The sequence below is a fragment of the Camelus dromedarius genome, chromosome 6 (genome assembly GCF_036321535.1).
Source record: "Camelus dromedarius isolate mCamDro1 chromosome 6, mCamDro1.pat, whole genome shotgun sequence".
NCBI classification, from domain to species: Eukaryota; Metazoa; Chordata; class Mammalia; order Artiodactyla; family Camelidae; genus Camelus; species Camelus dromedarius.
Window position 1 is genome coordinate 27,298,334 of NC_087441.1, and position 24,290 is coordinate 27,322,623.

The following is a 24,290-nucleotide window of genomic DNA, read 5'->3' on the forward strand; positions in this document are numbered from 1 at the left end:
CAAAGCCAGACCTTTCTTACTTCATTGCCTCTGGTTAAGGTTCTATCAGCAGAACAAATACCACCCTCTGCCGGCTTGCCCCCTTGACTAGAAAAAGCAGGTTAGATAAAAGGGTCAATTCCTAGTTTTTAATTGATACCAACTTACCACAGCCTTTTTACAATTTTTCTATGGATTCACTTTTTTAAACTGGCTTACAAAAAATACATGTAATAAAAAATTTAATAAAATCAGGTCCAGGCAAAAAATTTGAAAGTTAAGAACAGAAATAAAATGGATTTGGCTAGGTTTTCTTGCAGCAAAGTTTACAAGGATGCACAAGTCTTGTTGCCCATGTGAGCATAACAGTATCAAATGCTTGGCTTAGGTATGTTCTAGGTACATGAAGGATTGACTATCTTCCTCAGTAAAAATGAAGATGCCCGCTTCTGCCCTGGCACTTTAGCATGGATGGGCTCCCTCAAACTATATAGGCAAGTCATAACTGTAAGGCTAAACTTACATTTCTCTGATCTGGGTTTTGATGATTGCCAGATAGAGAAAAGGCACTTCAGGTAGCAGCAGAACCACCTAACGTTGTGGAGGAAAGCTCACCAACACTTCACTTGCAACTGAGCAGCATGGATGAAAAACTTAAATGAGCAGTGGACTCACTGCAGGAAGTCAGTTTGGGAGGCCAGTGCAACCTGGAGTCTATGGGCTGCAAAACAAGGTAAAAAACAAGGTAGGAGCACAAGATGCCAGAAGGCTCTGGCTAGGGAAATTGGTAATAAGTAACACAAAGACATAAGTAAATACTTGGTGCAGAGCCTGGTACACACTAACTGCTCAACAGCCCTTCCCTTTCCTCTCACCAAAAACATGACTTTAAGGGGAAAGTAATAAAATTGCCACATCAGAGAGGTTGTTTTTCATGGGGTGCTGTGTAGCACACATCATGGTCTACAGCTGATCAAAGACAAAGGACAAAAAGGACTGAAGTAGAAGAATGTTCCAGGCAGGCCTAAAGATTAACACATAGGACTACAGCCTGAACTCTGGAACTGTTATAATGGAAAGGGTGGGAAGAGGGAGAAATGGCCTGAGGAAGTGTGTTGCAAGTCACAAGTATAGATCAGATATACCTTTTCTAAAAGTTAAGCAAGAGGTCAAAAGGAGTAGAGCCACTGTTTGACCACAAAGTCCTGGTATTAACATTCCAGGACAGAAGCCAGAAAAACATTAACAAAAAGTGTTAAGGATGGAGACAGTTGAGTAGTATGATTTCATCAATGAACAGTTGCATACTTACTGTTAAGATAGGGTCAAAGGTAGAAAATTCTTGTATTTTGTAGCTCAGGTGATAGCAAATAAGGAAATGTCAAAAACCAATGCTAGTCAAATTCCATGTCAGAATATTTAGGTTACAGAATAGCTTCACAAAATTTTCCCAACACTCATCTCAAAAAGGGACCAGTGAGTTAATATATGGAAATGCATATATTTTGCTGTAATCAAACTGCCATATTCCCTAGCCTCAATTATGTAATTTCCCATAAACATAAAAACTTCAGGTAATTTAAAATATATACATGTTTTTCCTACTGCATTAACAGTTCAAGCAGCACCAAATACAGAATGACTCAAAATTTTTAATGCTGATACTGGGAAACTAGAATTGAAATCATTTTCTTTATAAAAGCCAAATAGCTTAGGTTGACATTTAATGGCAACAGGTTACCCCTAGATGGACTTGTTTTGTAAAGCTAGCTCTAGAGTTTACATGAGGCATTCACTCCAGTGTGTAATACACCACGCTGACAATCAATCCTTAGTGACATTAAGATGTCAGACATCTTGGAGGACTTAAACTTGCAAATTCCCAAGATGCATACACTCCATACAAATATTTAAAACCAGACCTGGCTCAAGTTCAAGCTTCACGTGTGCCCTGAAGCTACATAGACTGGAAAACTAGGAGAAATCAAAAGGACTCCGGTTAGCAATTTACCAGATTCCAAGTTAAAGACTTCCATTAGTACTAGCAGGCTCAGCACTTCATACTCATACCAACAAACCCAACTTGATTCAAGCTTGAAATAAATGGGTCATTATTACTCTCCTCCCTGCTAAGATTCTCATGGACTCGAGCACACTAGTCTTGGAAGCATATCTTGCTTCTGTGTCTAACATTTAGGTAAATGAAGACACCATGACCTTTCCTAATGGGCATGTGCATAAGCACTCCCAACATCATGTACCTACCTTCTTGAGTCCCATAGCCTAAATCTAATCTGCCCATGTTTGTCTTAGATTGACTGCTGTGGGAACAGAGTTCTAAATTACTGACACCCACTTGACTAGCCTCAACTCATTTCTCCAGTTTCTAGGTTGACCCAGCCATACTGATGAACGTCCTCACCCAAGAAAGAACCCCTGGCTGTTGCTAGCATATTACTGTTAAGCCTACGTTTGCTTAGGCTGTCCTAACTGCCAACACTCAAGTAACTGGTTGGGATAACAGGCTGTCATTCAGAAACCAGGAGACAAATAGCATACGTCCATGATTTTTTATCTTTTGTCCTTCGTTAACAGGGACCTTATGTTACTGCCCTCCCCCCAAAGAACAGAAATGAGAAACAAGAGCCCAGTTTTTTTATTTGATCATTTCTTGCATTTGAAGTATTCCTCGATGACATCCTTGGCCTGAGACTCTTTGCCATAGTCCTAAAAAAAATCATATGCGATTTTACTAATTTAGAAACTCCACTAAATTGTTAGCTCTAGTTAGAGTGAAGCTTAAAAAAAAAACCTAGCACATGTCTCATGAAAATGCTTCTCATCATTAAAATATCTTGTAGCCATTTTCAGGGACCTTAATGACCTCAATGTCTTTAAGGCTCGTAACATGGCTTTCCTATTGCCAGCATTTTCTAAATTTCTGCAGAAACACATTCAGGTAAGCAGATTCTTTGGCTGGCTTAATTACGGCTTATTTCCCTTTTCTAGAAAACTTTCTAGATCTGTTGAGAATCACACGTTTTGCTTTTAAGGTGTTCCTGACTTATGTTACTACCTAAACGCATTACGGAGTTAAGCATGGTCATCCAGCACAGCCTTCACCCCAAATACTGACTTACCTTAACAACCACACAGCTGCAACCAACCACTTTACGGGGTTTTCCCTCTCTGTCAATTTTACAGAGACCTACCCATTCCCCTAGCTTCTTGTTGTCATCAACCTATCGGAAGGAATAAAAAAAAACACATCACCACACTAATAGGCAGTTGTGCTACTGACAATACATTAAATGAAAGGCAGCTGTAATCAGATAGGGTGACATGGCAGTTTCCTCACAGCAGTTCAGTAGAGGGAGCCAGTTGTCATCATGTACAGCACCAAGCCCACCTATCAGCACTCTACCTAAATTTTGTTCTATAAAGAAAATGTTCAATAAAATGCTGCTTTAGCTTTAGCATGGCCCATAATGCCAAGTCTGTGGTATTTTTCACACCCACAGAAAGCTGGACACACGACCCTAACTGGCCCAACTGTCATTAAGCTAAGATATCGAAACAGTTCGGGTAAACCAAATTAGATGGATTACTTACCTTGATCAGGTTGATTTGGTGCTCAGCACAAAGAGCTTCCACCAACTTGACATACATAGGCTCATCACAGTTGGATGCAAGCACACAAAGATGGGCTTGGCGCCTGAAATGCAAATCAAACAAGAGAAGCTGAAATTCAGGTTTAAATCCACCACTCCGCACTTTGTAAGTCATCTCTACACTGGCCAAAACGCAAGCAGCACACCCATTTTCAGTCTGTTGCAGCTGCCACAGGCTGTGTATTTAATTCACTTATCGAAACTCCTGAAAATACCAAGTTTATACGTAGGACCTAGTTCATCAATTCGTTCCCCATTACCGGCTCAGACATTTACTACCATGCAGTATTTTCAAGGTACAAATAGTCCAAGAAATTCGTGCCAGGTACCTTCAAACAAGGAGTGCTGTTTCCACTGGATCAAACTGGCCAGTCCACGCCAAAGGGAATTGAACTGACTTAAATTCACCTGGCTCAGTAACCCTTAAAGGGCACTTAAATTCAGCTCAAATAATTCACAGCAGTTGCTCTGCCTATGTAACTAGCCCAAAAACCAAACCGAATAAATTCCCAACTATCCTACTTTCACATTCATCTTCACAGCTACTGTAAATACACGAGGTTCACGTAAAAGCCCAAATGCTCCTGCAATAAACAGTACCTTGAAATCTCATTAACATAGAAACTCAAAATTAGAAAATGTTAAATGAAGGTTCCTATCTGTTCTCTGGATAACATGAAATCAGCCCCACAACCTACAGGTTTGTCAGACTGTTAGCTTTCACTCATAAAAGGAGTGAAGGGGTATCCGACAATTTAAGTCATCATTCAAACACTGTAGTTTTACTTTTAAGTACTCATCCCCATTCCAAACACACACTTAAAGTGGTCCACTAGAGATCTTAGTTGATACCTTTTCCTAGGTTTCCTGTAGAACGGATGTCATTCAGAACTTTTGTGCTAACATCATGAACTTCACGCTTTCTTCCCTTGGCTGCAGTTTTGTTCCGGTTCCAACACCCCACAGTATTGAGACTGATACACGTACTTGTCTAAGGCTTTGGCAGCTTCGCGAATTCCACGTGCTAGGCCATCATGGATGAGGGCGGTCTTCAGCACCTCTTGTAGAGCAGTATTGACGTCCATTACACCTCCAGCAGCAATGCTAAAACGTAAGAAAATATTAAAACAATCATTACGCTACCTGCATGCCATCTAGAACCTCAGACTCGGCAGCCAACGGCGAGGTAGGCCAAACGCCGCTTTGAGCGCCACGAGTGACCCAGAGCCCGCGCTGCCGACTCGCGGCCCACACGCGGCCCAGACCCGGCCCGCATCACGACCCCGGCCCTGGGCTCACCCTTCCTCGGCCATGGCGGTGGGTTACGGGTGGAGCCGAATCTTGAGTGCACTACAATGCAAATAAAAAACCAAAGACACTGGTTAACCAAACGACTCAGTTTAGGCCCAGATACTCAAAAATAGTCCTATAGCCAAAAAACGCCGAGCCACCTTCTGAAACCACCTCCCTTCCCTTAGCTCACCCCGAGCCTCCGCCTCCGCGCGACTCGGCGGCGGCAGGGAAAGAGGACCAGCACGCTTGCAAGACGGTATTTAAGGGTGTCCCAGGACCCCCTGGGCGCATGTGCATTCCCTTCCACGAAAGAGCTGGCTCTGGTAGTGCCGGGCTTCGAGAATTTCTGTTTCCGGATTGAGGCGGTTCTAAGGTAGGGGTCCTGCTGTTCTTCTGACGCTGCTCGGCCGGTCATTGGCTCTGCGAAACAGGCACTAACGCGGGCAGCCTCCTAAAGCCGTTCCCTGCCTGGGGCGTGGCCTGCTGAGGCCCAGAGAGCTCGTTCTACGGAGCGCGAGAAGAGCCAAACGCTCCTATATCCATAGTCTCTTCAGGCCTCCGGCCCCTGGCTGGGTAGAAACGGCTTTTAACTCTTAACATGCACACCGTAATTGTAGCTTCCTGTCGACCCCACTGATTGGGCTTCCTGAGCGGCGTACTTTCTCCCTTGGCTTCTAACTCGCTCTGAGTGTCCGTGAATGTGTTATTCTGTGAGTGATCCTCGTAGGTGTGTATGTATGTCTTTCCATGAAACGAAAGCCAACACGTTTGCGCTAATTCTCAGCACTTCGCAAATTCCACTTTCCCGGCGACTTTGTTAAGTGGAACGCCCGCCAGGTGGCTGGCTACGGTTTCCTAGTGTAGTTGTTCTAAATGGAGGGGTTTTTTTTCGGTTTAAACACTAAGTTGTTCCCTGAATTCGTACTCCCGCCTAAATGGAGATTCAACAGGTGGACAGAGGGATAGGGTCTAGGAAAATGTAGGCTTTGAAAAATCCGGCCTCAATTTCGCCGTCCAGAACTAGCAGAGTTAGGAGTGGAACCTGACTGTCAGTTTTAACTCTGACTTTGCCGGGAAGCAACATTTTGAGTTTTACGTTGATTGGCCTTTCCCCACCCGCATTTCCAACTCACATACATGAAATACAGCCGAATGTAATCAGTACAGTCCTTTTTCTCAGCTTTAACTTCTTTTCTTGACAAGTCACCAAGCCAGTTAGCAATTATTAAGCGTTTGATAGGTGCCAGCACTACCTATAGAGTGAACAGCGAAGAGCAAAACAGGTACTGTTAGATTCTTTGACTGCTGTGAAGAAAACTAAAGTGAGTGGCGAGAGTGTGAGGTAGAGTTAACCAGAAGAGTGATAAACCGTAATTTTAATAGATTGATATTGTTCATTTTTAGCTTTCAAGTTTTCATTTTAAAAATGATGAACCTGCTTCCTTCCATCCATACCTCATCCTAAAAAGTTGTTCACTTTACTTGTTCATTTAACTACTGAGCTTTTGCTTTAAAAAAAAAAAAAAAGCTGCCGAGTTTTATAAACATGAGAATGTTTATTCCTGCTGATTTCATGTTTGTGATGTGGGATTAAGCTTTGAGCCAAAGATGAGACAACCTAAAGGCCACAGTGGATGTACTAAGTGGGGTTAATGTGGAAAGGTAAGAGAAGGACTTAGGGCTCGAGTCAACATTTGAAACTGGCTCAAAAAAAAAATAATAATAAAAATAAAAAATTATTTTAAGTGAAGAAAAGAATAAGGACAGAGCCATGGATGCTTCTTTGTCTTTGTTGAAAGTTACCTCAACACATTTGTATTTTTGAAACGAGTGTTTCAGCAAATTTTCATCTAAAGTTAATAAAAGTTAATATGCTAAACATATTAGTAGATTTCTAACCACACGCCTCACCCCCCTCCAAATCTTACGGAGGAGGCACAAAATTTGGTAAAGATTTGGGAAATATAAATGAGAAAATAATCATTGCCAAACAACGTATTTATACAGGAGAATAATGATTAAGCACCTTTTAGCATATGCTATTTTTCCAGTGTAGTACCATCCAACACTGACTTGGCTTTTGTCTTTTTAGGAGCTCATAATTTATTCTGTAGCCCCGAGTATCATAGGCCTTAATATTTCACCTTAATGAATGCCTATCAGTTTCAAACTTCCCTTCTTAGAATTGGAGCTACTTTTTTTTGTTTTGTTTTGTTTTTTAGCATGGCCTAATGTAAATTTCAAACATGAAAAGTAATTCAGTGAATAGTTTGGTGATGTCACTGGTGAAGACAGTTTCATGTAGCTTTAAAAAGAATTATTTTCATTTTTCTTTAATTATATAATTGCAAAAAATTTAAACACAGAGTTAGTGAAAGCTTTTGTCATCCCATCCTCTGTGGATAACCACTACTAAGAGATTTTATTATGACAATTTTCAAACACATGGCAAAGCTGAAAGAATTAAGATTCAGTACATGACTCTATATCCTCCACCAAGATTCTACCATTAACAACTTACTAGACTTGGCTTATCATACTTCCATCTATCCATCCCTCTATCCCTCCAGTCATAAATCCACCTCATTATTGTTATTGTTTTAAATTTTTTATTGATTTATAATCATTTTACAATATTGTGTCAAATTCCAGGGTAGAGCACAATTTTTCAGTCATATATGAACATATATATATATTCATTGTCACATTTTTTTCTCTCTGAGCTTATTTTTTGTTTTTTGTAGTTTTTGTGGGTTTTGTTTGTTTGTTTTTGATGTCCTACTTATATGACCAGTTCTAATCCCGGGGATGAAGTTAAAGGGCACACTGGTGATTTAAGGATTCTGTAATATAGATTCTCCTAGTTCATCTCCTCTCAACTTTAGATATTGACAAAAGTGGAAGACAAATTAAATAGAGCTTAAAGGCTAGGGTCACTCTTATACCTGCAGATTATGATACTTACATAATGTGCATCTGAAATACAGAGGAAAAATAAATAAATTCTGAAGTTTGTTTTAGAAACAATAATGAAAATAATTGGTATTCTTGTTGAGCACTTCAAGTATTATCATATATTTTCTCCCTTGATCCTCATTGAGACTCGATATGGTAGTGGTGGTATTAGCCCCCTTTCACAGGGAAGGAAACCCAGGCTTAGAGAGTTGCAAGATCACATAGCTATTAAATGTGGAAGCTGATATTTGAGCCCAGCTGACTTAAAAGCTCAAGCTTCTAACACTTCAGCCATTTGGATGATTGCCCAAATGTGGGAAGGAAATCACAGAATTCAAAGATAACTTTACATCTCACATTTGGCAATAATATGACTGGCTCTCCCTTACTGTGCTAAAAAGTTGCATAAATGGAGAAAGGGAATATTGCAGTGTTATGCAGAAAAAGGGCAGTGGAAATGTAGGTTTCTGAATCATCTAAGTATAGATGTTATATTCGTTTGCTGGGGTTGCCATAACAATTACCATAAACTGGTGGCTTGAAAGAGAAAGAAAAAAAACATATGATATCACCTATATGTGGAATCTAAAAAAAAAAAAATGACACAAATGAACTTATTTACAAAACAGAGACTCACAGACATAGAAAAACAAACATGGTTACTGGTGGGGAAGGGGGGCTGGAAGGGATAAATTAGAAGTTTGAGATTTGCAGATGCTAACTGTATATAAAATAGATAAACAAGTTTCTACTGTATACCACAGGGAACTTTATTCAATATCTTGTAGTAACCTATAATGAAAAAGAATATGAAAACGAATATATGTATGTATACGTATGACTGAAACATTATGCTGTACACCAGAATTGACACAACATTGTAAACTATATTCCAATTAAAAAACAGACTGGTGGCTTAAACAACAAAGTTATTGTCTCAGAGTTCTGAGGGCAAGAAGTTTGAAATCAGGGTGTCTGCAGGGTTGGTTAGTTCTAGGCTGTGAGTGGGAATCTGCTCCATACCTTTCTCTTAGCTTCTGAAGTTTGCCAGCAATGTTGGTATGCTTTGGCATTCCTTGGCTTGTGACAACATAACTCCAGTCTTCATCTGATGTTCTCTGTGCATATCTGTCCCTGCGTCCAAATTTTTTCCTTTTTATGAGGATACCAGTTATAGTGGAGTAGGGACTCACCCCACTCCAGTATAACCCCGTCTTAATTAATTACATCTAGAACAACTATTTCCAGATAAGGTCTTGATATTTGGTGCTGGGGCTAGGACTTAAACATGTATTTTTAGGGAACACAATTCAACCTATGACAGATATCAAAGAAGAAGGGGATGTAGAACAGATTAAATGCTAGGAAAGATCTTTGAGTTGAACTGCAGAAAGCTTCCCTGAAATACCAGAGCTGGGAACAGAAGTTAAACTAGTTCATACGCTCGAAAGATTTTATATCTTGGGGTGGTGGGGCCCAGCTGAGCTGAGTTCAAATTCCAGCTCACTCTGTGGCCTTTGGCAAATGACTTCTTTTTCTTTATCAGTAAAATGGTGATATCATGTGACTTCAGCCGCTTGGCACTGATGCCAGCTTCCCTTCTCTATCTCCAGGTTGTAGATGAGCTCTTTATTTGTAAATGACAGCTGTTGCTTTTTTGTATTAGGACAAGTAAGCATGTGCATTATAGAAAATTTGGATAATATTGTATCAATTGTTGTTCTTTGCATGCAACAGAATAACCTTTGGCCAACATTTTTAAAAAAGTGAATATACTGGAAAGCTACTGATTGGCTCAGAGAATAAAAGGGTTTGTTGAGCCATCAGGTTCAGGGAATGGTAGAAACAGGATGGTTCCAGGGATCTTAGTTACAGGAACTTTTACAAAGTCTCTTAAGTCAGTGCTTCTCAAACTATCTGCCTAGCTGTCTGACTAAATGAAGATTTTTTTTTCCCGCCCAATCCATCACAGATGATTAGTTTAATAACATACAACAAATATGAATTACCAGTGGTTCTGCAAGACTAACCCTCTTGCAGATAATCAATATAAGTCTAAAATTTTTAGAAACTACCTGAAGGCACTGGCTGAATCCCCACATTTATGGCTTTTAGCATGAGGGAATCCCATCAGTGCCGCATGGGACAACTAATAGTCAGAGGTCCTCAGCTTTACTGCCTTGAAAGCCAGAGGAAAGAGTTTAGAGCAATCACGGCTGCCGAAAATGGCAGAGGGACAGACCAATATTCTGTGTATAGATGCTGCTAAACCTCTGACTGGCCCCTGAACTACATGTGCATGGGGCAGACTCCAAGCAACATAGTTAAGGCTAAACAAAATACACAGAGAATTCAGCTGCCTCTCATCCCTAAGAAACAAAGTTTGAATCAAGGCAGGTTAACCGCTGAAGTTAAAAAAGAAAAAAAAAAAAACAATATTCTTTAAAACAATACAGGAGAATCCCGAGTCTCTGCAATGTATCATCCATGATGTCCTTGATATGATCCAGAACCATCACGTATGCTAAGAAGACAGGAAAACATGATTCACACTAAAAAGAAAAGGCAATGTATGGAAACTGGCCCCAAGATGATTCAAAATGTCAAGAATTTTAAAGCAGCTACTAAAAATGTGCTCAAAAATGTTTAAAAAATTCTCATAATGAAGGAACAAATAGAGACAACAAAAACTATGAAAGAGGATCAAGTAGAAATTTGAGAACTGAGATAAAATATGAGAAATAAGTTCACTGGAAGGGCTAGCAGCAGATTGGAGAAGACGAAAGACTGAGTAAACTTGAAGTGTGATCAATCTGAAATTTTCTAATTTGAAGAAAAGAGAGAAGAAAGCAATTGAAAAAAATAGAGCTGCAATGATCTGTGGGACAAAATCAAAAGGTTTAACATGTATGTAATTGAATACATAATGCTAACATATATGCAATTCCAGTGCCATAAGAAATCAAGAGAATGAGACAAAAATATTTGAAGAAAAAAATGTCCAAAAGCATCCAAAGTTTGGTCCAAATAATGTCTGAAATTTGATGCAGCACATAAATTTACAGATTCAGGAAGCTCAGTGAAGCCCAAGAAGTAGAAATACAAACACATACATACCTAGGTACATCATAAGTGAACTACTGAAATCAAAGATAAGAAGAAATTCCAAAAACTTCCAGGAAAAAAAAAGTGCATAACATGCAGGAGACAATACAAAATTAAATGAATTTTTCTTGAGAAATTACAGGGCTGAAAGACAGTAGAACTGTGTCTTGAAAGGGCTGAAAGACAACAATTCTAGTATTTCTATATCCAATTAAAAAGACTTGTCAACAATGAAGACAAAATAAAGACATCCAGAGATAAACAAAAAATAACAATTCATCACCAGAAGATCGCACTTGAAGAAATGTTACAGAAAGGCATTTATGCTGAAGAGAAATATATCAAATTGAAAATTCAGATGTTCCAGAAGGAATAAAGATTGGAAATGGTAAGTATGTCAGCAAACTTAAAAGACTATTTTTTTCTAATTAATTAAAAAATGTATGATTAAACAAATATAACATTTCATTATAGACTTTATAGCATTTGTAGATATAATGCATGTGAAAACTAAAACAAATGATTGGAAGTTAGTAATGGGCAAGTGGATCTGTATGGGTGCAAGGGAATGTAGTCATCAAAGAAATAATTCAAGAAATTTCTCCTCTATGGTTTGATGTTAGATTGAAGAGAGAACGTAGACTAAAATGAGATTTGAGAAACTGGCAGGGATTAGATCATAAAGATTCTGGAAGGTCACTTTAAGGGAAGTTTGCTAGAACTAATCCTTCTGTTTAGAGTGGCTCTAAGGGCTTTCCTTACCTATGTGCTCACTTGGGAATTTTTACATAAACTTCAAGAGCCAATGTAACATCACTTCCTCTGGAAGCCATCCTGGGCTCATTTAGCCAAAGTAAACAGTTCTTCCAGTATGTTTCTCCTATAAAACTCATTGCATTGTAATAAATTGTTAATCAGTGTCTGTTTTATCTGCTAGAAGGAGGTATGTATGCTGTTTAAAGACAGAGACTTGGTACTTGGTAGGGCTCACTCATCTTTCAATTCACAATGCCTGGCACAATATAGTAACTCAATAGTCTTGAGTTACTTTGTTTTTCCCTTGGCCTCTGATTAAGAATTTCCCAGTCCTCAAACATTAACCCTTCCTAAATAGTAAATACGGTGAAGATAAGTGAAGCCCCTATTGTTTGTGTGTCAGAAATTTGTGAGGGTGGGAGTGACATAGCAGCAGTCATGTTCGCACATCAAGCACTTCATACATTTTAACATTAGTGCTCACAGCCACCTAAGTATTATAATCTCAGTTACACAGATGGAGAAAATGACCTTGTCGCCCAAAGTCACAAACAAGTAGTACAGTCGTCCCTTAGTATTTGAGGATATTGGTTCCAGGACCCCCAACGCAGAGGCTCAAGTCCCTTATCTAGAATTGCATAGTATTTGCACATAACCTACCCACATCCTCCCGTTCGCTTTAAATCATTTCTAGAATACTTACAGTACCCAATACAATGTAAATGATACATAAATAGTTGTAAATAAAATTTAAATGATATGTAAATAGTTGTCACTGCTTGGTAAATTCAAATTTCGCTTTTTGGAAATTTCTGAAAAAACTTTAAAAAAATATTTTCGACCCCCTCCCTCCTTGGTTGAATTCCAGGAATGCAGAAAGAGGATATGGAGGGCTGACTTTTAAGTGCCCTGAGCTGAACCTCAAGCATCGGCCTCCAGAAGTGGTACCCCCAACCATTCCATCTTGTGTCTTCAATATTCATTATAATTCTTGCAAATATATTTATACTCTGGGTGCTTCACACCAGTTAATTCATTTCTATGTTACCCACTGTGAAGAATAACTCACTCTTAAAAAAGGGTCAGTATGAACCTAATTTTCTAATTTACATTTGTATTTTTACTTTAGGTATTCCCTAAATTTTCTATGTCTACATAAGCTTCCTTTCTCACTTTTAGTATTCCTAAATTTTGCTCATTTTAAGGTAAAGGGTTCAACTATATGAAATATAGACTCTTTGTTGTTGTTGTTGTTCTCCTACAGAAAAAAAGGACAGCATATCCTAAGTGGTAGACATTAACAGTCCGCATTAAAAAAAAAAAAAAAAAAAAAAAAAAGCCTTGCTCCGCCCCCGCCCCCCAGAGCTCCTCGGTGTCCTCCAGGCTGCGTGGAACTCGGGGCGGCGCTACCCGCACGGAATCGAGGATGCCAGGGCCGGGCTGAGCAGTTGCTGCCCGCTTTCAGCTGGTTCGAATTCGAGTCCAGGGACGCAGGCTTGGACCCGGGAACCGGGGCGCCGGAGTCCTCGTACCGCTCATGGAGGCGCCGGGAGACCCCGAAGGTCCGCTCCCCCCAGGAGGTGACAGAAGAGCAGCTCGGCTGGACCCGCCTTGGTGGCTTGTGTCCTGTCTCTTTAAAAGCGACTGAAGTAGCGGTAGCTTGATTTGTTTCCGAGAGAGGTTCGAAAAGACGGGGACCTGGCCTGGGGCTCGGGTCAGCGTGCCTTTTCTCTCTGCAAGGGGGTTAAAATTTGAGCACTGGGGTGGCGTGCGGTCTCTAACAGTTTCTTTCGGTAGCTCTGCTTTTAAGTACTGTATTTAAGAATGCATTCAAATCAGTATGCCATTAGACACATGAAAATCCACTGTTGTCCCCCGCCTTTAACTTTCTCTCAGCTGCCTTCCTCATCCTCTACCAAGATTTTTACAATGATTCTTGAGACTTCCTCATGCTGCACAAATTTTTGTTTTTCTAGACAGCAATGGCAACTTCCCGAAAAAATAGAGCAATTCAGATATATATTTCTTACTTAAATTTCTTTTTTCTTAAAACCATTCAACTTAAAAGTAGCAATTAGATTCACTGGCTGTTTGAAACTGAGTAATTGACTTGGTGTCTTTAAATTAAATGGTGGGAATAAGTATTAAAATAATTGATGCAAAAGACCAGTAATGAGTGTAAACAAGTACTGATTTATGGGTTTATGGGGCTTGTTTTCCCAGGAGCTACCATTGTAAGTACTATTTCTCCAGTTGAAGGATTTGGCTTGTTTTCTTTTACTTACACTTCACTTGACTTTGATAGTATCCTGGAATGATTAATAAACAGCTAACATGATGTGCTTCAAACACTGAGTTCACATAGCATGTGAAGCTAGTAACTTGAGAAGGTCTGTTACACTTCAGAGAACAGTACCCTATGGAGTTCATCCTGTGGCCTCATCCTTCTCAAAGGAATCCATTAAAGGTGAAAGAAATAGGCCTTATGGTGAAGGCAAACTGCACGGTTTGATGAATTGTGCACTGAAATTCTAATAGGGAATAGTTTGTAAATGAAAGTGATGTATTTTGAAAATTGTAGTGATATACAAAGATTGCATTACATTTGATCAAATGTGCTATATTCAAAATAGCCATTAGCTCAGCAAATGTTATCTTCAGAGTGCGTCGTGCACAGAAATGACATTTCTGTTCTTCGATCAGTAACCCCAATTACATATTTGTAATTGTAGTGTGTTTGCCTTCAAGGTGATGGCCCTCCAGGAAGTGTAAGGGAGACCCCCAGGCGACTTTCAAGAGAACAGATTTTTGTACTGATTTCAGCAGCTTCCATTAACTTCAGTTCCATGATGTGCTATTCTATCCTTGGACCCTTTTTCCCCACGGAGGTAAGACATTTTCATATCCTTATGAACTACTAATGTTTTAAAAAAGCCTTTGAAATATTTCATTTGATAGTATGGAATATTTAAAAATCTGCATGTAGTAAAGATGATGTTTAGAACTTCAGCCAACAGAAGACTTCTTAGAGAATATATGAAAAAAAATTCAGTCCAAAAAACCCCCATCATCTTGGAAGGTAATTCATCTAAATACTAAATAAAGTTACTTTGCTTACCAAGTACTTTGATTCATCTTTATTCGGTTTCTGCAACTAAAAAAAAAAAAAAGGAAGTGTATTGAATAACTGAGATTTTGATGTTATTGCAAAACAAAACCTCATAAGACAGTAACTCTGTTTCCTGGAGTTTGGGTTTATTAATATTTTAGAATTAGGAAGACATGGTCCATTCTCTTTTTCTGACTTGAATTTTGTATGGAACCCTACTATCAATGTTTGTGCCGAGGAAGAATTATGAGTGATATTATTAGGTCCTTCTAATCATAGCCTTTTATGTGACGTTAGGGTCTACAGATAGGTACAGACTTGGAGGAATAACACCTAGAGAAGCCCCCTGAAATCTGGAGGTCGATGGGGTATATAGTATGGAAGGAATGGGACTGGGTTGGCTGAGTGGAGATAATGTGCCCGTGTGTTTTACTTCATGCTCTTTGCCAAAGCCTCAGCTCGTGATGCGCTGGCCCTTCCCAGTCATCTAACTGCTTTGGCCACATGTGGTCCGTCTTTCTGTGTGCTACAAAAAAGGATAAGCATGGCTTGTCTTTGCTAGAGGAACAGTACAGCTCTGAACCCGTAAGTGCTTTTTAGTTTCCAGTGTGCTTTCCCACACGTTCAATCCCATTTGGTCTCTGCAGCAACTCCATCAGATAGGCAGAATAGTGAGAACCTGATTGTGTTGCAAATGAAGGAACAGACTCAGAAGTTCAGTGACTGGCCCAGTCCAGTTTTGTTTACTGAATGGGAGGAGGAGGTTGAAAGACTTCCCACCCTGGAGTGTGCTGGGCCATTTGGATGTGTTAGGGCTGGAAGGAAAATCAGCAAAATGTCCCTCTCTCATCTGTCCTTTGGCAATGAAAAAATATGAAAAAAAAGAGTTGCAGAGTATTTGGGCCTCCTTGAAGAAGAGGTTGTCCTAAATGCTAGGAAGCTCTAGAGAAGAGAAAGTTTAATTTTGCCATGCATGGGTGGGATGGTGCGTGTGGGAGGGAAGGGTGGTACTGGAAGGGACTTGGCAGGATAACCTTAAGGTGAGTTTTGAGAAATGATAGTTTCCATGTTGAACAAGAGAGCCAAACCTGTTCTAGGTGAGATAGTCATGAGATTAGCAAAGTAAATAGCATGTTCTTAGGGGACTGCAGACAATGGTGTGGCTTGGGCCTGGGATGGAGTGAGGTCTCATGGAGTCAGAGGATCTGAGGAGGCAGGTTGGAGCCTGATTGCCAGGGTCCTTCCACTCATGACAAAGACAGAGTTAGTGAGAAGTCATCAGAGGTGTTTGAGCAAGACAGAGTTGACTGAGCAGATATGGGTTTTGGAAAAATATAGTGATGGGTGGAGCCAGTGGAATTCAGATGGAGTAAGTTAGGGCATTTCCCTGCTCAGCTGTAACTTAAGGAGGGCAACTAGTGTTAGTTTCTTCTTCGTGCAATACAAGTAAAGGAAAGCCGGGCTGTGGGTGTGTACCTTTTTTTTTTTTCTTTGATTTAGTTTTTTGCTTAGAAGAGGCAAGGGAGAGAGTTTTCTAACTTTAAAAGTTGTAGATATGAAGAGTGGACTTTTTTTTTTCCTTCATTTCTTATTAAAGCTTTAGGTTGACAAATGCCCTGGCAGAACTTACCCCTCTGCCTGCGTATCCCGTTATCCTTCCTATTAGCTGGTGGTCACCAGGCCAAGGGAAAACAAAACCCTTTTTCTTAATTTCTGGTGCAGGATTCCTGTTTCTACTCATCCTTTTTTCTGGCTCCTTCCTCCTTTGGCAGAGACTAATAAGTGAACTAGAAATTGCTTTCAGTAGCTGTTCTTGCTTTCCTAAGGCAAAGCGGGATCCACATGCCAAGAGTGGTGTTCAGTTCTTGCTGTGGTCTGTGGTTCTAGGACATCCTCAGTCACCATCCTGCTTCTGCAGAGAATGTGGGATCCTATGCAAGATGGAAGCTGTTACAGCTGCTGTGACCATGACACAAGTAACTTTTGCAAGTCTGTGTCCTCTGTAAGACTTCTGTAAGATGGGGCCAGCTAAAAATACATCCCTTATTTAATTGTTGTTAGGAACCATATAAAACAGCATGGCTCGTAGTGAGGGTCTGGTAAATGTTAGTTGCTCAAACTATTATGTATTTTCTGCAAGACTCAGGAAGTGAATGCTTCCCAGAGCTATGAAGCAAAGAACATGGATAAGGTGACTTGACCAATGAATGTTCTTTCTACATCTTAATTGACACCCTTGATAACACCTTCTCTTTGAGGTGCATGCTTTACTTTGCTAGGGCTGCAGTAACAAAGCACCACAAACTAGATGGCTTAAATGACAGAAATTTATTATCCCACAGCTCTGGAGGCAACAAGTCCAAAATCAAAGTGGTGCTGGCAGGGCTGGCTCCTCCTGAGGGGTGCGAGGGGGAGAGTTACCCCAGGCCTCTCTCTTTGGCTTGGAGGTAGCTGACTTCTCCCTTTCTCTTCACATCATCTTCCCTCTATGTGTCTCTTTGTAGAAATTTCCCCTTTTTACAAAGATACAAGTAATATTGGATTAGACTCCACCCCTCATGACCTCATTTCAACTGATTTCACGTGCAAAGACTCTGTCTCCAAATCAGATCACATTCTGAGGGGCTGGGAGGGAGGACATCAAAATAAGAAGTTTGAGGGGCACAATTAACCCCCTAATGCTACCTGACCCTTGTGCAGACGAAGTGTGGACTCCACGTTCCCATCTACCTACTGCATAACCTCTTGCGAGGATGCCTTTAAAAGTATCTCTCATAGTGAGATTTCTCTTTTCTCCACACTGTTATCTCAGGTGACTATCGGTAATGGGAGGAGAAGAACTAAGTCTGAGCTTCATAAAATTATAGGCTTAAATCCTGGCCAAGCAGTTTTTGTAATGCTGTAGGTTCAACTTCTTCACTCTCTCCTACCACCTAGCATTTAGAGACCACATTTCCGGGTTGGGGTTGCTTCCTAGAATGAGGGCTCCCTTCCTTCCTATGGTTTAGCTAAAAACAGTAGAGTTCACCCATCTTGTTTCCTGTGGTATGATGCTTTGAGACATGTAGGGTTTATTCAGAGACATAAGGACACAAGAAGAACATTTTTTAAAAAAGACAAAGATTGAATGATGATCATAACGTCGTATGGGAAGCGATGAAGTAAATTTTCATTGTAAAAGTGTAGTTAGGGAGAAGATGTAAAGAAATACAAGTTTGCTGTTGTAGAGAATGAATTTTAAAGGGTGTAGGAGTGTGTGTGTGCATTTCTATATTCAGAGTAAAGTCATTTGTGGAAGAGCTGAAGCTCTGGCGAAAGGATGAATCTTCTGACCATAATATTCACTGCTGTCTCTTAGGGACCACACCTGACACAGAAGATGTTCAATAAATGACCATAAATGACCACTGACTGCCTGATAGGATGGAGAACTGTGTGTTTTAGGCTTAGTACTCCACGACATGCCAAGTCGCCCATCTTGAAATTAAGCTCACATTTTAATTCCTTAAATGATTATAGCTAGAATCTGATGGAAGGATCTACCATAGTTCCAAGGTTTAACATTTTTTAAAGCCTTCTGTTCAATTGTACATCACAACTAATAGTAGCATTTGAAGTTCGGAAGAAGTAGATTTAGAATAAGTGCTGTATTAGGAGCTCCTGATAGGATGGGCTAGAAATCTTAGTAGGGATCTTTGATGCGTGATAAGCTACTCCAGATGTTTCAGGAGCATGTAGACTGTGGGGGGATGGGGGAGCTACTTTCATCTGTGTTGCTGATGTCAGGAAAGAAAACTCTTTTCTCGAGCCTGTCAGGTGGCTGATATTGGTATCAGAAACAGAGAACCAGACTTGGGATGACTCATGTTTCAACTTAAGGAGCTTCCTGTTCTTGAGTTTTTTGCGCAGCAAAGTGGTTTTGTTGTTGTTGTTGTTTTTAGTGACATTCAATCCTGTACCAAAATGTAATACGGAGTAGGAAAACCTTCCTCTTGTGTTTCTCCTTTACACTCACACTACTGCCACACTCACAATACTTCAGACACCAGATGTGTGGGTTTTTTTTCCCTACACCAAGCTATTCTCTGTGACATCAGCTGGGTGTCCCACCATTCAGTTCTGACACTAACCTGAATTAGCACAGACACCATAGGTTAAAAGCTCAGTCCCATGAGACCGCCCCCCGCCCCCCACCTTCAGATGCCTGTCACAAGTGTTAGGTCTCCAGGTTACCCATAGCATCCATCCAACTTGGCTACAAATCAGAGGTCCTCCTTACCTTTGATTCAGTTATTTGCTAGAGTGACTTACAGAACTCAGGGATACACTTGCTTAAGGCTTACACTTTATTATAAAAGGATGTGATGAAGTATATGGATGAACATGCAGATGGAAGAGATACACAGGGCAAGGTATATGCAAGGTGCCATGGAACTTCCATATCCCGAGTGTACCATGCTTCCAGCATCTCCATGTGCTCACAAGTCTGAACGCTCCCAAACCTCACACCTTAAGGATTTTTATGGAAGCTTCATCACATAGGCATGACCAATCATTAACTCAATTTTCAGCCCCTCTCTGGAGAATGGGGTGTGAGACTGATTGTTCCAAGCTTCTGATCATGGCTTGGTCTTTCTGGTGACCAGCCCCCATCCAGGAGTGCACCCAGAGTTGCCTCATTAGAGCTCCTATCACCCAGGAGATGCCAAGGGGTTGAGGAGCCCAGTATCAGGAGCCAGGGTCAAAGACCAAATATTAGAACAACATTGCTGCTAGAGCTCTTATCACTTAGGAGATTGTAAGAATTTAAGGAGCTTTGTGCCAAGAACTGAGGGCAGAAACCTATATATATATTTTCTGTAATCTCACAGATACCAAAAAGCAAGTATGTCAAGACTTTTCAACTGTTTGCTTAGTTCCACTGGTGAAGCAGAGCCCAAATTTTCTCAATCAAGGTTTTTTGTTTTGTTTATACTCTAATTCTGTTTTTTGCCAGCTAAAGCTAACAATTCTTTTCTTTTTCATAGGGGACTTTAGGAATAATTCATATACAAATAACTGCACATATTTAATATATCCATCTTGTGAGTTTGGACATATGCACTCACCTGTGATGTCATCACTGCAGTCAAAATCCTAAACACATCCATCAAAAAATTCCCATGTGTTCTTTTCTGGGTTCCTTTCCTTTCCTTTCCTTTCCTTTCCTTTTCTTTTACTCTCCTCTCCTCTACTCTCCTCTCCCCTCCCCTCTCCTCTCCTCTCTTCTTTTCCTTTCTCTCTTTCTCTCCCTTTCTGTCTTTCTGTCTTTCTTTCTTACTTTCCCTTCTTCCTTCCCCTTCTTCCTTCCTTCCCCTTCTTCCTTCCTTCCTTCCTTCCTTTTTGTGGTGAGAACATAACATGAGCTCATCTTGTATAACAGAAATTTTATACCCAAAAAGCAGTAATTCTCCACTTCCCCCTTCCCAAAGCTCCTGAGAAGCACCATCCTAGTCTCTGCTTCTGTGAGTGCGACTATTGTAGATAATTCATATAAGAATCTGCAGTGTCTGTTCTTCTACAACTGGCTTACTTCACTTAGTGTAATTTCCTCAGGGTTCATCCATGTCATTGCAAATGCCAGGATTTTCTTTTTTTAAGGCTGAATAATATTTCATTATATCTACATATAGGTATATAGATATATATATATGGCACATTGTCTTTACCCATTCATCTGTTGATGGACATTTGGTTTCCTTCTGTTTCATCTTGGTTATTGAGAATAATGCTGCAGTGAACAGGGGGTGCACATATCTCTGAGACCCTACTTCCAATTCTTTTTGATATATACTCAGAAGATTGTCTGGGAGTTATGTTTTTGATGTTTGGGGGACCCTCCATACTGTTCTCCATAGTGGCTGCAATTTACATCCTCACCAACAGTGTATAAAGGTTCCAATTTCTCCACATCCTCAACACTTGTTATTGTTTGTTTTTTTCAATAATTGCCATCCTAACCATTATAAGATAATTAAAAGATAATGAAATGATATCTCATGGTGATTTGGATGTGCATTTCCCTGATGATTAGTGATCTTGAGGAGCTTTTCATATACTTGGTGGCCATTTTTCATGTCGTCTTTAAAGAAATGTCTATTCAAGTCCTTTGCCCATTTTTTAAGTCAGGGTCTTTGTGGGGTTTTTTGGACTATTCAGTTGTAGGAAATTCTTATATATTTTGGATATAGAGATGGTTTACAAACATTTTCTCCCATTCTGTAGGTAGCATTTTCACTCTGTTGATTGTTTCCTTTGCTGTGAAGATGTTTAATGTGGTGTGGTTCCATATGTCTAATTTGTTTTGTTGCCTAGGTTTTTGGTGTCAAATCCAAGAAATCATTGCCAAGATCAGTGTCAAGAAGTCCCCCACCCCCATCTTCTCTTCAAAGAGTTTAACAGTTTCAGATCTTATGTTTAAGTCTAATTTGTTTTGAGTTCATTTTGTGAGTGGTGTAGGATAGGGGTCCAGTTTCATTCTTTTCCAGTTTTCCTAACACTGTTTCTTGAAGAGTGTCTCTTCCCCATTGTGTGTCCTGAGCACCCTTGTGGAAGATCAATTGACCATAAATGTGTGGGTTTATTTCTGGGTTCTCTATTCTGTTCTATTGGTCTTTATGTCTGTCTGTATGCCAGAACCATACTGTTTTGGTTATTGTATCTTTGTAATTTATTTTTGAAATCAAGAAGTGTGATGCCTCCAGTTTTGTTCTTCTTTCGCTAGATCGTAAAGCTAACAATTTGTTACAGGCTTGATGAGTGAATTACTTTCATGTTAGAGACTAGCTTTTACTAGCTCCCTTTCTTTCCTCACCCTGCTTACTTTAAAATAATAATCTTTGAAATTGCTACACAAAGTTTACAAGAAGATGATGCTCTGATCCAATAGCTCCATTTTTTTTTTTTAAAATATTGGTTTCCTTTTCTGTTACTTTCAAGGCTGAAAAGAAAGGAGTCAGCAACACAGTTATTGGTATGATCTTTGGATGTTATGCTTTGTTTGACTTGCTGGCATCTTTGGTGTTTGGAAAATATGTAAGTATTAACGTTCATATTCACATTTTAATTTTTAAAAATTATGCAATGCGTTATTCTAATTTACCGGTCTATAATTTCCACTGATGCAGAAATAACCACCATTATGTTTTATGAATTGTGCTTCTTTTGACAGTTCCATTCTTAGGGTTGATTGATATTTAACTTCTTCCATGTTTGTAAGCAATGTGTGCTGTTATTCCACTAGAGAAGTATTGTAATGTTTTATTAACTGTACATATCTTCCCCAAATCTTCTGTTTCCTGATATAGTGGATTTGTTTATGTCAGTCTTAACTTGTAGCAGTCATCAATTTACCACTTTTCTTTGATATTTGTTATAGCTTGTACATATTGGAGCAAAATTTATGTTTGTAGCAGGAATATTTGTCTCAGGAGGAGTTACAATTCTCTTTGGGTAAGTCATGCTCTGATACGTTTGGGAGCTTGAACAGATTTCATAGTTTATCTTCAGTTTAAAATGTTATGGTTTCTTTAAATCAGTCAGTACCATTATCGTTAAGTGCTTGGCATGTGACTAATGGTGAAGGGAATTGGATTATGTGGAGAATGGATTGAACGACATTGATCTTAAGAAAAGAATCCTCTAAGGGAATCACCGTTAAGCTGGCTACTCAATCTGTTCTTTAGGACTGCTGTGATTGTGAGTGACAGAAACTTAACTCACTTTTCTGAGTAACAAAACTTTTCTGGCTTAAGCAAAAGGTGAATTTCTTACCTAGAGAAGCAGCTGAAGAACATCGGGATACAACTGTTAAAATAATGTCATCAGAAATCTTTCTCAGATTCCTGGTTTTGCTTTCCTCTTCATGTACTTTTCTTTGGGGAAAGAGCTAAAACTAAGAAGTCTTTCTTCTACATACGTTCTTGTCAGAGTGACTCCACATTTTTCAGAAGGCCTCTTTAGTATTATTATTTAGTGCATCAGCTGTGTCAGTAGAAAAGGGCAGTGAGGCTGTCATTATGACTCAAATTCTCTTACTAAAAGTATAACAAAGACACTCTTCAAAAATTCATTTTCTAAAGAGATTTGTCTTAGTAACTATGGCTGCAGTACTACTGTTTTCAGGGAGTACAGTTCAAAAGAAAAAAATAAATCAAAACCAGTTTGGCATTTGAGGATTGTCTTGCTCTTTTTTAGTGTATTGGACCAAGTTCCAGAAGGACCGGTGTTTATTGCTATGTGTTTTCTAGTGAGAATAACAGATGCAGTAAGCTTCTCTGCAGCGATAACCGCGTCTTCTTCAATCCTTGCAAAAGCTTTTCCAAATAATGTGGCTACAGTGTTGGTAGGTATTTTATGCATTTTTCCTGTTTTCCTTTTTAGTGTGGGCTAAAATACTTGCTTGACTTTACAAGTCAAAGCTGGGGTCCGTTCTTCTAACTTGCTTTTTTTCTACTCTCTGTGTTTTTGTTACCTTTTATGCCAATTTCTGCTTGGCTGTCAATATATGTACCATTAGTCCTACTTAGGTGCTCTTCCTGGGCTTAGAAGCTCCCGAGAGAGCAAACGCAAATGTTCTTTTCATCCTTTTTTTTTCCTTAAACCTCTCTGGTGGTATTTTGCTGTCTCTCCATAGCCTAGATTGTGGCTGAGTTGCCCGAAGCAGATTTGTACTAGAGTCCTTCCTCCACTTTTCCCGGATTCATGGAAAGGATCTTAGAGATCTCCTTGAAGTCTCTAAGTGCTTCTATGCCGTTGGTCTGAGGAGTGCCATCTAATTTTACCATAAAAATCCAGAGCCTTTAGCATCGTATTGACATAATTCTCACATATTGCTTTAGATGCCTAGACCCCGGATATTAGTGACATACCAGGTTCCTGTCCCAGCTCCAAGCTGCTGCCTCCCTGACCCCAACTAGCTTTCCCATAGCTCTCGCCTCTGGATCCATGCATCCCTGAAGGACTCCTGATTTGAATATCAGAACAGATACCACCCTCAGAGCTGTAATTGTCCTCTAGACCTCAGGGTCTAATCAGCTCAGTGGTAAAGATTCCTTTGTTTACCCATATTAATAGTTTAAAAGGTTTTTTTTTTTGTATATATGTATTTTTATTGAAGTATAGTCAGTTTATAATGTTTTGTCAATTTCTGGTGTACAGGACAGTGCTTCAGTCATACATGAACATACATATATTCATTTTCATATTCTTTTTCATCATAAGTTACTACAAGATATTGAATATAGTTCCCTGTGCTATACAGTATGAACTTGTTTATCTATTTTATAGTAATTTAAAAGTTTTGACCATCAGATAACCTATTTGCTGTATAAATATAAATCCTCACACTTTTTGTTAAATATATACACTTATGTAAGTATATC

The 24,290-nt window shown here is 39.6% G+C and overlaps 2 protein-coding genes and 3 non-coding genes across 18 annotated transcripts in view; 1 reads left to right on the forward strand and 4 right to left on the reverse strand.

Annotated features, from left to right (window-relative positions):
• The window catches only part of RPS12 (ribosomal protein S12), a 114,650-nt gene extending 109,374 nt beyond the window's left edge, over positions 1 to 5,276 (reverse strand). For 3 of the 4 annotated variants that reach the window (XM_064486682.1, XM_064486681.1, XM_064486680.1), the window contains exons 1-5: positions 5,134 to 5,276; positions 4,950 to 5,000; positions 4,638 to 4,754; positions 3,592 to 3,694; positions 3,120 to 3,221 (exon numbers count right to left, since the gene is read on the reverse strand). In XM_064486682.1, the coding sequence (XP_064342752.1) occupies positions 3,120 to 3,221; positions 3,592 to 3,694; positions 4,638 to 4,754; positions 4,950 to 4,963 (336 nt within the window). In that variant the 5' untranslated portion in view covers positions 4,964 to 5,000; positions 5,134 to 5,276. Of the gene's footprint in view, positions 1 to 2,619; positions 2,707 to 3,119; positions 3,222 to 3,591; positions 3,695 to 4,637; positions 4,755 to 4,949; positions 5,001 to 5,133 lie in introns of those variants that run through there. The other variant, XM_010988693.3, reaches the window with a different exon arrangement.
• Positions 2,833 to 2,962, reverse strand: LOC116154546 (small nucleolar RNA SNORA33). Its single transcript, XR_004138520.1, has one exon. It is a non-coding gene; the product is annotated as a small nucleolar RNA SNORA33 (small nucleolar RNA).
• Positions 3,301 to 3,377, reverse strand: LOC116154547 (small nucleolar RNA SNORD100). Its single transcript, XR_004138521.1, has one exon. It is a non-coding gene; the product is annotated as a small nucleolar RNA SNORD100 (small nucleolar RNA).
• Positions 4,351 to 4,423, reverse strand: LOC116154540 (small nucleolar RNA SNORD101). The gene has a single exon (XR_004138514.1). It is a non-coding gene; the product is annotated as a small nucleolar RNA SNORD101 (small nucleolar RNA).
• A 195-nt stretch (positions 5,277 to 5,471) lies between the features above and the next one.
• SLC18B1 (solute carrier family 18 member B1) overlaps positions 5,472 to 24,290 on the forward strand; it is a 32,150-nt gene continuing 13,331 nt past the window's right edge. For 2 of the 11 annotated variants that reach the window (XM_010988691.3, XM_010988688.3), the window contains exons 1-5: positions 13,102 to 13,339; positions 14,508 to 14,647; positions 21,847 to 21,942; positions 22,286 to 22,359; positions 23,104 to 23,251. In XM_010988691.3, the coding sequence (XP_010986993.2) occupies positions 13,297 to 13,339; positions 14,508 to 14,647; positions 21,847 to 21,942; positions 22,286 to 22,359; positions 23,104 to 23,251 (501 nt within the window). In that variant the 5' untranslated portion in view covers positions 13,102 to 13,296. Of the gene's footprint in view, positions 5,671 to 10,354; positions 11,392 to 12,725; positions 12,841 to 13,101; positions 13,474 to 13,847; positions 14,227 to 14,507; positions 14,648 to 21,846; positions 21,943 to 22,285; positions 22,360 to 23,103; positions 23,252 to 24,290 lie in introns of those variants that run through there. The other 9 variants (XM_064486685.1, XM_064486686.1, XM_031456352.2 and 6 more) reach the window with 9 other exon arrangements.